The following is a 16,313-nucleotide window of genomic DNA, read 5'->3' on the forward strand; positions in this document are numbered from 1 at the left end:
TTTCCACTATGCTGCGTTCTGATTATTTTTTTAGAGTCCTATAAGTAGAATGACTGGACTTAGAGGAATTTATTTTTATGACTTTCCAGATTAAGAAATATCCTGAAATGCTTTTGAGCCCTCAACTTCTTTCAGTTTACCTAAAGTCTCCAAACATCCCTCAAGTTACCATGTTCCTGAATCTATCTCCCTCCTCACTACCAGAAATAACAGTGTGCCCTCAGTTTCATAAGATGCTGACTGGAAAGAATACCTGTGGCTGTGCAGAAAACAGAGCTGCCTAGAGGACTGTAAGGTGGTGTGATGAGCTGCTCCTTGTGCTGCAGATAAGCACAGCTCTAGACACTGGGAGCAGGGCGGGGTGGACAGGACCTCTGGGAGGAGACAGGACAGGAGGAGCCATAAGGCCCAGGGAAGGAAGACACTTTTCTCACAGTGTTCCAAGTGTTCAATATCCACAGGAACTAGACAATGGAAGGTGTGGTCTTGTGGATTTATTAAAAGTCGCTGGATTTTATATATTGTGTTCTGTGTCAACTTTATTGAAAGATATGGTCAGAAGGGAAAGCAGGGGGCACTGAGGAGTGAATGAGGGGGAATTTGGAAACATTTCAAAGAACTCTAGACAGAAGGAAGGGAACTAAAATCTTGAGCCAACACAATATGAAACCCAACCCTTAAGCATCGCATCTATACAGGCAACATGGTGCTGGACAATCCAACTCAGTGAGTGGGACCGGCAGGGGCCACTCCAAGGCGCTCAGGTAGCCAGGGATGAGTTAGTGAGCAGCTGTTTCAAGGTTCTCTGGTTTTGTGTGAAAAGCAAAGTGAGGAAGAACCAAGAGGGGGTCAATCATGAATCTCACTGCAGTGGTCAATCTAGGCCCTTGCTGTCTGAGTCCAAACTAGTTAACACCTACACAGACAACATAAAGGGACAAAACTAGGTATTTTGCAACTCTTTGCTCTCTACCGATTAATAGGAAGTACATTTAATAGGCTTAAATGTAAAACTGGTTTATAGTTACATAAAACTAAGCCTCTGAGCAGATTTCACCTAGTAAAAGGAAAGGAAAAAAGAAGGGATGAGAATTAGGACAAGAGAAAGCAAGGTGAGGCGACGCTGTCTCTTTAAGAAGCTCCTTGGAGATGCATAACTGTAGAAAGCCTGGAGAATACAACATTGATTGGGAATGAGGTAACCACAAACACGCTGTCTCAAATGAAAAGGGAGTCAAGAGCTGACCCAGAAAACAAGCATCGTAACCACCAGATAAAATTTTAATGATAAACACAAGATGTTCTACACACAAACAAGATTGAAGGATCTCTTGCTAAGCCATCACTATGAGGTTCTCTCAGAAGAGGAGCTGTGAGGAGCCTTTCCAACCCACAGCTCAAGTTTCACCCAATCATCTCCAGAACACTGGCATCACTGGGCTTTGTGCGGCCTAATCCACAGTCCCCCAGGGAAAGGGAGACCAGAGAGAAGGGCTGGCAGCCGGCCTGAAAGCTGCCGGCCCGCCTGCCTCTCCTTTCCATCCTGGGCTCCATGTCCCGATAAGAAACTCATAATTGGCTTTTGGGATAAAAGGGTCTCCTTTATTTCCAATCTTTTAGGACTCTTTGAGTCCAAGACCAGCACTTTGTCTTCCAGCATCTTCTTACACTCCAGGAAGATCTTTTCAAGCAGGAAGGACACAACACCTTGTGCTAAGTGCTGGTGCTCATGGTGCTGTGGAAACACCTTGCCATCCACAGGAGCTGAGTTCACGAGGCAACATGAGGGCAGAAGCTTCAGCCACTCTGAAAACCTGCTGGATGGAGTGCCAGCAACTCATCTTTCCAAAAATACTTCTTTCTATAGCTCTCTCAAAAAGGACAAGAACCTCCACATTATGGCCAATCAACAGAAGCTAAAGAAAAGTATCCCTCCCTGGGTATATCATGTTTAAAAGACAAGCCACTAAGTGGCTCACGCCTGAAATCCCAACTACTCTGGAGGCTGAGATCTAAGGACCATGGCTTAAAGCCATCCAGGGCAGGAAAGTCCGTGAGACTCTTACCTCCAATTAATCACCAGAAAGCTCACTATCCTTGAGCAAAAAAGCTCAGGGACAATATCCAGGCCCTGAGTTTAAGCCCTAGAACAGGCACAAAAAGGAAGAAAAGAGAGGAGGGGAGAGGGAGAGGGAGAAGGAGAGGGAGAGGGAGAAGGAGAGGGAGAGGGAGAGAGAGAGAGGAGAGGTCTACCACAAAATATTTAAATAATCTATTTGGAATTTCAATTCAAATGGGGCTCTGTAAGGAATGCTTTTTGAAGAACCTGGTGGTGGGGTGGGGGTGAGGGTGGAGGTGTGAGTCCTAGGCTGTTTTTATTGAGTCTGCAGCAGTCAGGAGCCTTCCTGAAGTAGCTCATTCATTCCAGAACTGATCCAGACTCAAAGCTGAATAGTTCTGGCCTCAACTTCCTAGCACACATTTGAGACTCTAAAGTACACAATTTAAAGTTCACAGTTTGAAACTATGGTTCAAGGTATCTTCCCAATCCAGAAAGCTAGCTGACCTTCTTGTCATACACTAAAGAAATACATGAATGAACCTCTGAACCAAAGCATGCAGAATTCAGTGGCTTTAGATCAGAAGCCAAAGGAATCTACAGAAACTAAAATTAAATGTCGTGGCAATGGAGATACAAGAGAAGCCTAGCTCTGGATGAGTTAGACAGCAGCACATAGTCTGCAGTGGGAAGGAAGATTATGTATGGCCACAGCCCCAAGTAATAAAGACTTCAGAACCAGAGGATAAGAGCTGGTCCAGTTGTGCACCAATACTTGTGACTCTTGCTTGACTTTATGTCTTCATAAAATACAAAGCGTATGCCTTGATGAAACCCTAATGTGACCTGCCATGGGAGTGACTGGGCAGCTAGGAGATACCCAAAGAAAAGGACCACAGGCACGCTCCATGCATGTCCACACCATGTGCTGCTCTCAGCTCCTAGGACAGAGCACAGAGCCATGGAGCCTCTACCTTATGCACATGCCATGGCTGAGGAAGGGATGACCAGGTCATTGGTACTCAGAGGGCAGACGAGAAGGGAAATAGTTTTGCTTACCCAGCAATGACAACGCCACCATGAGAATGCACATCACACAAAACTGCGTCAGGAATATGCTCCAGCTCACTCACAGCGCCTTTGCGATTCTGTGTAAGGAAAAGGGGATGGCGTTTACACTATTCTGTGTAAGGAAAAGGGAGAGGCATTTACACTGTTCTGTGTAAGGAAAAGGGGATGGCATTTACACTGTTCTGTGTGTAAGGAAAAGGGGACAGCGTTTACACTATTCTGTGTAAGGAAAAGGGAGAGGCATTTACACTATTCTGTGTAAGGAAAAGGGGATGGTGTTTACACTGTTCTGTGTAAGGAAAAGGGGATGGCGTTTACACTATTCTGTGTAAGGAAAAGGGGATGGCGTTTACACTATTCTGTGTAAGGAAAAGGGGATGGCGTTTACACTATTCTGTGTAAGGAAAAGGGGATGGCGTTTACACTATTCTGTGTAAGGAAAAGGGGATGGCGTTTACACTATTCTGTGTAAGGAAAAGGGGATGGCATTTACACTATTCTATGTAAGGAAAAGGGGGGCGTTTACACCATTCTGTGTAAGGAAAAGGGGACAGTGTTTACACTATTCTGTGTAAGGAAAGGGGGACTGCGTTTACACTATTCTGTGTAAGGAAAAGGGGATGGTGTTTACACTGTTCTGTGTAAGGAAAGGGAGAAGCATTTATACTATTCTGTGTAAGGAAAAGGGGATGGCGTTTACACTATCATGTACGAGGAAAAGGGATGATGTTTACACTATTCTGTGTAAGGTAAAGAGGGATGGCGTTCACACTATTCTGTGCAAGGGAAAGGGGGATGGCGTTTAGACTATTCTTGGGATAGCTAGAAGACAAACACACTTTGTATTCACTGCTCTCCCACAGAGGTTTCCTATGGCATGTACTGTATTCAAAAAATCTGGGCAGTCAAAAGGATAAAATTGACAATGAACACATGAAGCATGTCCAGGCCCCCATATACATGAAAGGCACCAAACTGAGGGGATATATGTGACACACCCTGCCCTGAAGACCACTGCCTATGAGGAATGGCCATGATCCTCAGAAGGCTGGTAATTTTCAGGCAGCTGTGAGTAGGTAAAGAAGCACCTGAAGCATAAAGTTCAGTTCATACAACTGCTTAGAGATAATCAGTTAACTCACAAAAGAACTCAAAATAAAACAAAAAACTTGTCTGGGTTGTGGTTCAAGTGGTAGAACATTTGCCTGGCTAACACAGGGTCTGAGTTCAAACCTCACTACCACCAATTTGTTTTGTTTTTTGTAATTAAAATGAAAACACTATCAGGTAAGAGATGAGTACTGAGAAAGGGAAAAGGAAACATTCCTAAAGGAGAAGACTGCAAGTGTCCTAGAAAGAATCATTCAGGAAAACCCTTAGACACCATGAGGAGAGCTGAGTGGATGGGAGTGGGGGAGGTTGTTTTCCATTCTGTACCTCTATATCCTTGGTGACTTCTGGATTGTTTTACCATGGTTATTTCTAATTTAGAAAACAGATACCAATTACAGGCTGAGAAGAGTGAGAAAGGAAAGGCAGGCATGAATAGAGTGGTATTCCAGAATAGCACATGATCCTAAAGGTCAGTCTAGCTGGAGGGTTAGAGACAGTGCACCAGTGCCTGGCATGAAGGTTGAGACGGTGTCCACCAGCACCCACCACAAGGGTTAGAGACCATGTGCAGCAGTGCCTGCCATGAGGGTCACAGACAATGTGTACCAATGCCTGACATGAGGGTTACAGACAGTGTGTACCAGTGTGCACCCACACCCGGCACGAGGACAAGAGACAGTGTGCACCAGCGCCTGGCATGAGGGGTAGAGACTATGCACCCACACCCGGCACGAGGATTAGAGACAGTGTGCACCAGTGCCTTACACGAGGATTAGAGACAGTATGCACCAGTGCCTGGCACGAGGGTTAGAGACAGTGTGCACCAGCACCTAGCACAAGGGTTAGAAGCAGTGTGCACCTGCACCTGGCACAATAGTTAGAAACAGTATACACTAGCTCTGCACACAATTCTTGGCACAGGGTGAGTGTTCAGTAGCGGCAGCTACTTATGTTATTACTTTATTAGCATAGACATAATGACATTCATTCCATTAAAATCAACACTTAAGAAGTAGATAAGCTCCTCAAACTGGGCAAGAATATTTGCATAGCAGTCCTAACTTAATTCCAAGTCCAGTCTATAATTGAGGGAGAGAGCTGCCTCCAGCCAGGGGGAGCCACTTGGGGTGGAGAAAAGATCTGGGAGTCAGCTGTGAGAGCACTCTGAGAGAAAGAAAGTAAAAGGAAGAGCAGTCCTGAGATGAAAATCTGCCTGCTTCTAGTAGAACATGAATGCTATCCCCTCTCAGTTCCAATCCTACACCGAGGTACTCTAGCCACAGAGAGGTCTGAGAATGCCAGAAGGAGAAAAACTGCAGCCAAAGCTTACATATGTCTAGGATGGCTCTAAACTGCAGGTCCATCCCCTACACACCGGGACCTAAGAACTTGGGCAAGTACCAAACCAAACTTCTTGTCTAACCCGTTCCAATGCTGACCTTAAACAGGACAGAACTGCTGTTCCATGTGCCAAGGCACATGAGTTTCAGGAGCCAGTGGTGTCAGGGAAGAGGATGTAGGTCAGGCTCTGCAAGAGGGGCATTGGGTGGTCACCCCACGACAGGGCTGAGTACGGTGCTACGTTAGTTGACTCCTGAAGTAAGAAAATGGAGGCATGTCGAATGAGGCTAAGCAACCTGCCCTAATGCTAGCCTTCATGTTTGATAAACTATTCGGTATTATGTTTAATCAAAGGTATCATCTAAAATCCCACCCACACAGGCATAGTTCAGTGTCAGGAAACTGCCTGCACTTCTAAGCAGTACACTCATGGTCAGCCATTTACTGAGCACATATGGAAGCGCTGTGCTTGTTAGAGACACAACAGGCACGCAGTGAGGCTGCAGAGAACTTGCCAAGCTCCTGCTATGAGCTGCCCAGTGCTCTGAGCTGGGTCTGTGAACCAAGTGAGGACACGCTGCCTTTCCTCCTGGCTTTTTCTCCACCAAAGAGGAAGAAAAGCACCTGGCTGTCACTTTCCTTGACATGTCTGAATTCAAGCCAGGGGATGTGCTCATAAATCTCAGCAACCCTCTTTTCTGGACAGAAAGGCCCAAGTTGCCCCAATTCTCAAGCCTTAATGTGGCCCCAGGTTGTCTGAACAGCTGTCAGCCCTTCAGCCTGCCTCCCACCTATGTTGGTCACAAGACCTAAGCAGGCACACAGCCTCCAAGTGGGTTTACCACCTTCTGTGGATGCACACACATCTGGGCCAGCAGGACTTGGGTGGAGTCTTCACCCTGACAAATTCTCCTTCAATCACTAGGACAGTTCCGCATACACCCCACACCCCGTGCCAAAGGACATCTGTCAATGCCCAGAGACCTTCTGAGCTGTCACACTAGGGGATGGAGATGCTCCTGGTATCCAGACCTAGGGACACTGCCCAATATCATGCAATGCACAGGACAGACCCCAAAGAAAGAATGAGCTGGCCCAATGTCACTAATAGGGGGACTGAGCAACCCTGAACAAGAGAGTCACTACTTACAGGGCATGGCTGGACTCAAGCCTATCATCATGAGGTAACCAGAGACAGACAAGCACAGGGAGACTTTTCACAGGAGAAGGGGCCTACCCCCATTCTCTGAATACACTGCCATCATGCCGCGCCCCACGAAGCTTGCTTCCTGACAGTTATCCCCTACAGAAACAGGACTCTGCAAATGCTTCACTGTGATCTAATGCTTTGGGGAGGCTTGAAGTGATAAATGCTAGGGCAGCAAGCCAATGGATTAGGCGAGGGAAGAGCAGCCAGCATGCAGAGCCACACACACGGTGTCTCCCTCCTGCAGGGGGGTATGCAGCTCCCAGTGCATGTGCAGGTGGTGCATATGGAGGCAGTGCATGTGCAGGTGAAGAAGTGCAAGGGGCCACTCTGCAGTCAGATGCAGGCTGTAAGGAAAGGCTTGGCCTGTGGCCTAGGGTGTCCTTATAGTCCATCTTCCCCAGCAAAGGGCAGTGGCCACCACCTACCTTCCAGTTGGTTCTTAGCGTGTGCTCCCTGGCACGGCACTCTTGGAAGATGAGCTTCCAGCATGAATAATCAGAGATGCTATTCTCTGGCAGGTGCCCTTCCCGCTGGCACAGCCTATACCACAGCACCTCGTCCTCAGCAATCACCTTCCACGTCTTGCTCACCTAAAATGACACAAATGTCAAATCCTGCAATTAGAGCAGCCCCTTGCCATCCAAAAATCAATCAACACCTATATTTCCGCCCTGGTTTATGGCAGTATAAATGTCTCATTAGTGAAACACTCCAAGGCAGAAAAAAACCGCAAGCAAATGTTTCCAGTTTTATCTTTCAAGATTTCACAATTGTTGTACCACCATGTAATATCACATTTTAGACTACTTGTGTAAAATTATTATCTAATAAATGAGAGGAAGTACACATATCCCTAAAATGCCGAAAGTACCTGATATTTAATGTGAGAACTATAACACACAACTTTTCAGAACAGTCTCTGTTACCAATAGCACCGTACCTCCAACTTAGAGGATAGAGAAGGATGGCCGCTGAATGAAATAATAAGCACCCACTGAGTTAAATTTCTGGTCCTATGAAAATCTCAATTTTTGCTACATGTGAGATCTTAGATTTTTAAAAAATTTAACACAGGGCTGGGAATATGTCCTAGTGGCAAGAGTGCTTCATATACATGAAGCCCTGGGTTCGATTCCCCAGCACCACATATATAGAAAATGGTCAGAAGTGGCTCTGTGGCTCAAGCGGCAGAGTGCTCGCCTTGAGCAAAAAGAAGCCAGGGACAGGCCCTGAGTTCAAGCCCCATGACTGGCAAAAAAAAAAAAAAAAAAATTAACACAACACTCAAGCTGTTAACCAGGACTATAAGAAATAACAATAAGAAATTAATGTTACATCTCACCCAAAGCTCAAACTCCAATAATATCCAGAGGAAATGGCTGTTTTAACTGTTAGTAGGGGAACGTCATCAGAGGATGATGCACAAAGTTGGTAAGAGTGCTCCAGATGAACTCTACTAGCCAGCTGGGCAGCCAACCATTCTGATCTGTGGCACATGTGGGTAAGGCAGGATGATCAAGAGCTCCATCTCCATGTTCATGGCCTTCCTCTTAAAGCTGAAAGTCCTGATGAACTGAAAGAGCAGGGACCAGAGGTTTATGGGAACCTATGCTCTTTAGCACACCCTTCAGGCCACTTGCAGACCTCAAGTCAGAGGTAAGAAGAGAAAGTGTCAAGAGGGAGGAAGCGTGCACTGCATATATATGGCACACTCTCTATTGCTCAAGAGTGTCCTGCCCAGGGGGCTGGGGATATAGCCTAGTGGCAAGAGTGCCTGCCTCGGTATACCCGAGGCCCTCGGTTCGATTCCCCAGCACCACATATACAGAAAACGGCCAGAAGCGGCGCTGTGGCTCAAGTGGCAGAGTGCTAGCCTTGAGCGGGAAGAAGCCAGGGACAGTGCTTAGGCCCTGAGTCCAAGGCCCAGAACTGGCCAAAAAAAAAAAAAAAAAAAAAGAGTGTCCTGCCCAGCTGACAGAGTACTGACAGGGAACAAACCTGTGGGTGACAGAATAAAAACCTCTGAAAACCTGCTCCTCCGTAAGAGCAGCAAACAAGACTGCCAAAATGAGTTCTCTGGCAATTAGTGAAAGACTCAAAGCAGGGTACGTAACGAGCATGGATTCAAGGCACCCTTCAAAACCAACACCGTCTCACTATGGTAGATGTGAAAGCCATCAGCCTAGCAGCTCCCCAAATCCATGGAGAGCATGTGAAGGCAATGCTAACCCTGTGACCTTGGCTGGCCTCCTTCACTACATTCTACCACATGCATGGGCGTGTAAGCCCCGGATGTGACAGGCACATCAGCCAAGCCATTCTGTCCCCCATCACTTCCTTCCTTCCACTTCCTGGTAGGCACCAACACTTTGCATGGAACCCACAGCATGAGAAGTGATGCCAGAAGGCATAGAAGTGGCAAGGTTTCTGTCCAGTTTCTGAACCAGTGTCTCCAGTGGCTTGGCACTGCAGAACTCAGAGGGCCTTCAGAGATCCAAGAGGTACATGCCTTCATTGCAACTGCCCTGCCCGGAGCAAGTCTCACAAGCTTGGAATGCTTCCAGCAGCGCTGACCTTCCAAATCAGCAAAAATGCACTTCTCACTGCGCCAAGCCACTTCCATCCAGGCCCTGACCATTCCCTTCTAAAGAGGAGTTATCCGTGCTTCCCCTGGAAGACCACCATCACTTCCCCTGTCATCTGGTCAACAATGAGTCCTATACACTATGCACTTCCTTCAGTTGCTAGCACTCATCATTCTAAGTGCACCCTAATATCACAGAGGTCCTTTTCAAATGAAAGGGTCACAACTGAGCTCTGAGACCCACATGTGACCTGTCAACAGCCATGAATAGAAGGATCTTATCAGACGTAAGTGTGTGTGTGCATGTGTGCGTGCGTGCATGTGTGTGTGTGTGTGTGTGTGTGTGTATGTGTGGTGCCATGCAGGGAACTCAGAGCCTCATACAAACGAGTGAAGTTTCTGCCACTGAGCTTCTCAGACACGTGAGCTGCTTCACATGTGGACACTCCCCATAGCCACTCAACTAGCGGCACTACAGCTCCCAGAGTTTGGTTAAGCAGAGAGAAGGGTACAGCAAATATTACAGGTGTCCGTGTACCTGCCATCCATGCTGGTGATCACAGGTGGTCAGGCTGTGAGCCTCACTGTCACCTTCTCCCTCCATCAGTAGGCCTGCACTGGCATTCATTATTTTTCAGCTGTTTTCATTATTTTTCTTCTGTTTGTTTTTTTTTAAGTCCTAATTTATTTACATGGTCCTTTTTTTAAAATACCTGTTTCAAGTTTCTAAACTTTAACTCCATCTTAAATACCATCTCACTGCCTGTCTCTCCAGATGATCTCTGAATCCCAACTCTGTCCTCTAATCACTAGCTGCATCCCCCGCGCATAGGTCATTGGCAAATTATGGTCTGAATTATTTAAAAAAGGAGAGGTGGGCGGGGAGCTGAGATGAGGCTGAGGCTGAGCACAGAGCCCTGTGGGAAACCACTGGAGACCCCCATGGCTGACATAGGTCCATTAAGCAGCCCACCCGGCATGGCCGCAGCATCAGTTACAAATCCACTAACCGCACCGTCTTCCCTCACTCCTCAATATTAGCCATAAGGGCACGAGAACAAACCCTCATCTAATCACAAGTGGTCAGGCAATAAACAATGGGATAATGACTCTATAACTCGGGAGCCCAGTTTTGACTACACAGAACACCGTGGTTTTATTCTTGGCATGTCTGGTCCACAGCTGAGCCCACCCATGACACCCTGGTGGTGTCTGTCCATCTGTCTGTGCCAGAGCGATCTGCACATTAGGCAATCACAAAGCACAGCAACATCCGTTGTGATGGAGTAGCCACAATTCAAACAGTCCTAGCAGACTCCTGGAACTCGGGATGAAGTGAGGTATAAGAGAAGGAGTAACACAGAAACACACGGGTTCTCCAAGACAAAAGACACCAACCAAATGGGGTATCTGCACCCTGATCCCTGGGATACGTGAGCCTTTTTGTGTAAAAATCACACAGCAAATTTATCAAGGCCTGAAATATAACTACTGAACAAGACTCAGCGTAGCAAAGAAATCATGTAAATGCAGTCATTTCATGACATGACCAGCACGCCCTAAAACTTTAGTAAGCGAATGGCTCCACAGTCAAGTGTGTTTTAGAAAACATCAGTCTAAGTGAAACTAAGGCAGGGTTCTTTGCTGCAGAACGTCTCAGAGCTTGTGATAAATTCACATGTGCTACTGAGACAGGGGTAGAATAGAAGAAAGTGTATTTTCCACACTTACTTGGCTACTGATCTATTCTGCTTCCATCAGTCAAGGCATGAGCTAGGCACTAGGGCCAGCAATTCTCATCTATGCCCATCTCCACCTGCCACCTCTGAGTGCTCAAGAGGGCCAGGGATGCAACAGCTCAGGGATGCTACCACACATGGGGAACTAGAGGTTAAAGGCTTGCCCCTGCTGTTACATCAGGTTGGAACACAAGACGGGAGTCAAAAAGGGACCTTTTAAATTCTGTACTACAAAAATGAGCTACTTTGTAGGCTTCTTACTTCCCCCAGAAGGAGCCTCTGGATCAGCAGCACCTCAGAGCATCCAAATCAGTGCTCAGTGATTACAAACTGGAGGATCCCAGCCACAAAAACTTACTGCATGAGTTGTCACAGGAACTAAACCCAACAATTTGTGGCCACCTGGAAAAACAGAGAAAATCAAGAGAGGATATCAGGAAGCCACAACTACCTCAGACCTTCTACACTTTGGAAGCCACAAGCAGACTGTATATGAGCTCCAAGAAAAATGCCAAGTCTCTTTACTAACACAAACAGACGTTTGTTCCGAGGGATGAAAAACAGAAGTAAACAGTTGATATATTGCCCATGTCACCCAGGTCTAGGAGTTTACTCTGCAAAAAATCAACATTTACAATAAAGTTTAAGTCCTGGATAGTAAGCCAAAAAATATGAGGATTTATAAAGGCAGAAATGAGAATTACTTTCCAAAAGGGATCAAGGTTGTACCTAGGTACAACTAGGTATTAAAACAGAAATGGCCCACCCGGGCACCAGTAGCTCAAGCCTATAATCCCAGCTACTCACTCAGGAAGCTGAGATCTGAGGATCCTAGTTCAAAGCCAGCCCAGGCAGCAAAGTCCATGAAACTCTTACCTCTGAGGAACCACCAAAAAGCTGGAAGCAGAGTTATGGCTCAAGTGATAGAGTAATAGATTTGAGCACAAGAACTCAGGAACAACATCCAGGTCCTGAATTTAAGTCCCAGAAGCAGCTTGCACGCATGCACGCACGCACACACACACGCACATACATACACACACACACACACGGAAATGCCCACCAATTCCTTTAGCGTACTATGCTTTCTTTTTAGAAACTGACAGCCTTTAAGTCTGAAGAAAGAAAATCAACAAGGAACTTTCACAAGCAAATTTTTCTAATTGTTTTGATTTATTGACTTGTATTAGATCTAAAAAGTTACAAGCCTAAATTTTCCAAAGGTCTTATTGTCTCTAATACACCAAAATTGGAATGGCCTGCTCAGTAAAAGAAAAGCCCCACCGAGTGAGCCTCAGCTGCAAGAATTCGCTAATAAAAGTGTCTCCAGTATTTTGCTTTATAGCACCACTGTGAATTGCCACATTAAAAAAAAAAAAAAAGGCACTCTTGGCTCAAAGCTCAGCTTTATTAGCTCTGCCTGGATTAGGGTTAGTAGTGAGGATCACAATGGGAAAAACACAGGTTCTGTCTGCTTGTGCATTCACACACCAAGCCTACTTGCTGAGGACATGCCACAGACAAAGCTATGTCACAAGTGCTTCCTACCTGTCTTGAAACAAGTAGCTTTGCCCCAACCACAATGCTTGATTCTAGCTGAGGTCTCGAATGACATCCACATGGCCAAACCCACCATTCCTTTCTCAGTCATGCTCTACACGACAAACAGCCACGTGTGACAGCTTTGATCATTGCCTTTTTTTGAACACTTGTTCTCAAACACTGTCCATGTGCTGCTGGCCTCACAAGCAACTACAGGTATTCCTCCCAAACTTGCTCAGCACATGGTTTTCTCATCAGTAAAGGACAACCACAACCTTCCAGCTGCTCAGGCCTCACATCCTGGAGATCCGGTTGGTTCATGTCTTTCTCTTTCCTCACATCACCAGTCCCAACTCTGCTCAAATCTACTGGGTCAGCCGTGATCCAGCCAACGTGTTTTCTCCCCTGGATGACTTTAAGAGTCTTCCATCCGCTCTCCTTGTCCCATCCTTGTGCTGCCATCCTTGTCCCATACAGCACATTCTCCACACAGCAGCCAAAGTGACCCATCTTAAAATGAAAGGAGGCCTCTGTGTTCCTCTGTTCCAAACACCCCCAAGGCTTCCAATGTCAGTGTGGCTGTCCTAACGAACTACCTCAGTGGCTTAAAACACAAACTTTCTCTTGTATAGACCTGGAGGCCAGAGTCCAAAATATAGATGTTGACAAGAATGCATTCTTTCCAAAGGCTTCTGGAAAATATGTTTGTTTCCTTTATTTTTTTTCCCAGCTTCTAGAAGCCATAAACATTCCTTGGCTTGTAGCCCCTTCCTCCAACTTCAGCCATAATCTTCTCTCCACTTCCTGCCTTGTAACTAATGGCACTGGGCTGCCAGGATAACCATCCCGATACCTTTAACTGTGATGACCATGTACGCACAGGGCCCAGAAATCACATTAGGGCATGACCGTAGGAGGGAGGCTGCGAGGCACCTTGCCATGAATGGCCAAGCCTCTCTGACCTTCCTGGTGCCTTGCACACTCCACAGGCCAAGTGTTCCAGTGGGTGAGCCTCTGCCAGCCTGCCAGCTTGTTCCCTCCCCCTTTGCCCTTGCTCAAAGGCCTCCTTCTCTGCGAAATCTTCCCTGGTCCCATCTTACATGTGTCCCCTGGATGAGGGGGCCCTTTAGGAAGCTGGGTTCCATCGGGGTGGGCCACTACTATACCTGCTACCTGGCATGACCCTGCGCATACAGAAAGCCCTGGAAGTAGTCAAGGAGATGAAGAATAAATTCAACTTAAAAAAAAAGGCAATTCCTGCTGGGGATATGGCCTAGTGGCAAGAGAGCTTGCCTCGTATACATGAGGCCCTGGGTTCAATTCCCCAGCACCACATATACAGAAAACGGCCAGAAGTGGCGCTGTGGCTCAAGTGGCAGAGTGCTAGCCTTGAGCAAAAAGAAGCCAGGGACAGTGCTCAGGCCCTGAGTCCAAGGCCCAGGACTGGCCAAAAAAAAAAAAAAAAGGCAACTCCTGACATAAACTGCCCTCAGGAGGCTCTTTCTTTTTTAAAGGCCTTTTGTCATCTTCTTTAATTTTTTAATTGTGGGAAACTACACACGTACAAAAGTAAAGTGAACAGCCTGGGGAGCTGCACTCTCTCACTGCACTCCATCCAGTGATTTTCAAGACCTCACCTTTGTCATTCCCTCTACTCTGGGTCGTTCCAGAGCTGCCTTGCCTTCCCTGAAGCCCTTGCTTCCAGAAGGCAGCCGGGACAGGTGCCGGAGAAGAGCAAAGACCTTGGAGGGTGCTGGGTCCCAGGCAGGCACACAGTCTCCCCAGCAGCTTCCTGAAACAAGTCTGGAGCCAGGGTGGGAGTTAAGAGCTACGGAGACCTCCAGAAAACACAGGTCTGCACACCACGACCACCAACTCAGCCTCACCTGGAGATGAATTCCTGGCTTTCAAACTCTTCATAAGATCATACAGTTTAAGCCTCGAACACAGATTCTAGATTCTCTAGTATAGACATCTGGTAAAGCATGAGGTCACATGTTCCTCCATTTTCTATTTATTTTTGCTGGTCCTAGATCTAAAACGCTGGGCTAAGGCACTGTCCCTGAGCTCCTTTTTGCTCAAGGCAAGCACTCTACCACTTGAGCCACAGTACCACTTGGGGCTTTTTCTCTATTAATTGGGGATAAGAGTCTTACAGCCTTTCTTGCCTAGGCTGGCTTTGAAGCACGATCCTGAGATCTCAGCCTCCTGAATCACCAGGATTATACGTGAGCCACTGGCACCCAGCCTGCTCCTCAATTTTTGAGCTATCATTACCTAATCTATAGGCTTTATTTTGCTATCATCTACTTTCACTTCTTGTTTACTAGTTTTACCAGAATCCTGCATCTCTTCCTCTTTTTCCTTATTGGTGTCTTTTTCCTTTTTTTCTTTTCTTTTTTTTTCTCCCATTCAGGGAACGGTCTAGCAAATAACTTTGCTAAGGATGGCCACTGTTTTCCATCATTCCCGACAAAACAAGCCCACCCCCACCCCTGCCATCCTGACACTAAATCCCAGAAGGATCAGCTCCTGAAACAAGGAACTACAGGGGTCACCAACTTGTAGTAGGTTTCTGACTGTAAAAGCACAAAGGTGCCTAAAACCTAAGCAGAGGAGACCTAAAGCCTAAGCAGACAGTAGATGTGGAAAGATGCAAAGTCAAAGAAAATTCCATTTTCTAGCAGAGCTAGTAGCATAATTAAATCTCGAAAGGCTTCCTCAGCAAGGGCTCCTTACTGCTAGTCAGTTAGCAGTTTGGCATAAAGATCAAGAAAACAGGTTTTCTCCAAGGACACACATGTAGTTCACAATGCCAAATCCACACAACTGGCTCCGTCTCACTAAAACCCCAAGGTGCCTAGATTAAAGGAGAAAACGAGACACAGGGAGACAGAGGGAGCCCCACTAAAACAAAATCATAATGCAGTTCATTCTACACAGCTGAAGGACTTTTTCCTTTCAACAATAACACACCACAAGAAACAAATGAAAATGCTACTTATATTTATGGCTTCCTTGTTTAGTTTAACGATTGAGGAAAGAGAGCCAGTTCTACAGACAACTGGCCCATCCACTGTCATCTTCATGTAAAAGCCCTATAAAACTGTGGCTTCATAAGTCCCAGCCAATTTGGTCACTGGACCTTAAAGGGACACTGTTTAAAAATAGTTATATCTATTCTTACGTTTGCTCTAAAAACTAGGGGTAAGCAACCACAAAAATAAGTCCAACTTGCGAAAGAGGAAAGGATTCTGGTGGACAATTGGACTACTGTGTTGCAAATTCAAGCGTTCACACCTGCAGAATAATCTCCCCAGAATAACCGATCTATGCTGCAACGTAGCCCCATTGTACCAAGAGGGGGATCTCGTCTTCCACTAGACGCTATCTCTTCCTGATAAACTCTTTGGATGAGAAACGCAGCAGCAGATGTGAAAGCCACATGCCTCTCTACAAAGCAGAGGAGCAGAAAGCAATGCTAAAAGAAATGGTTCCTTCACCAGCAGCTCGGTATCAAGAATGAAGATTTTATCGTCTAATGCTGACTTTGTGTAAAGCAGCGAGCTATCAGACCTGGTGCCAAGACTTGGACTGACAGCACTGGGCTCAAGTCCAGGAGTTGGACTCATTTAGCTGCACTCTCATTTTCAA

General features: G+C 46.4%; 1 protein-coding gene across 2 annotated transcripts in view; it reads right to left on the minus strand.

Moving 5' to 3' along the window:
* The window catches only part of Fbxw8 (F-box and WD repeat domain containing 8), an 87,025-nt gene that overhangs the window by 51,712 nt on the left and 19,000 nt on the right, over nt 1-16,313 (minus strand). For both annotated transcript variants that reach the window (XM_048342882.1, XM_048342883.1), the window contains exons 3-4: nt 7,220-7,384; nt 3,119-3,207 (exon numbers count right to left, since the gene is read on the minus strand). In XM_048342882.1, coding sequence (XP_048198839.1) covers nt 3,119-3,207; nt 7,220-7,384 — 254 coding nt within the window. The remainder of the gene's footprint in view (nt 1-3,118; nt 3,208-7,219; nt 7,385-16,313) is intronic.

This window comes from Perognathus longimembris, chromosome 3 (genome assembly GCF_023159225.1).
Source record: "Perognathus longimembris pacificus isolate PPM17 chromosome 3, ASM2315922v1, whole genome shotgun sequence".
NCBI classification, from domain to species: domain Eukaryota; kingdom Metazoa; phylum Chordata; class Mammalia; order Rodentia; family Heteromyidae; genus Perognathus; species Perognathus longimembris.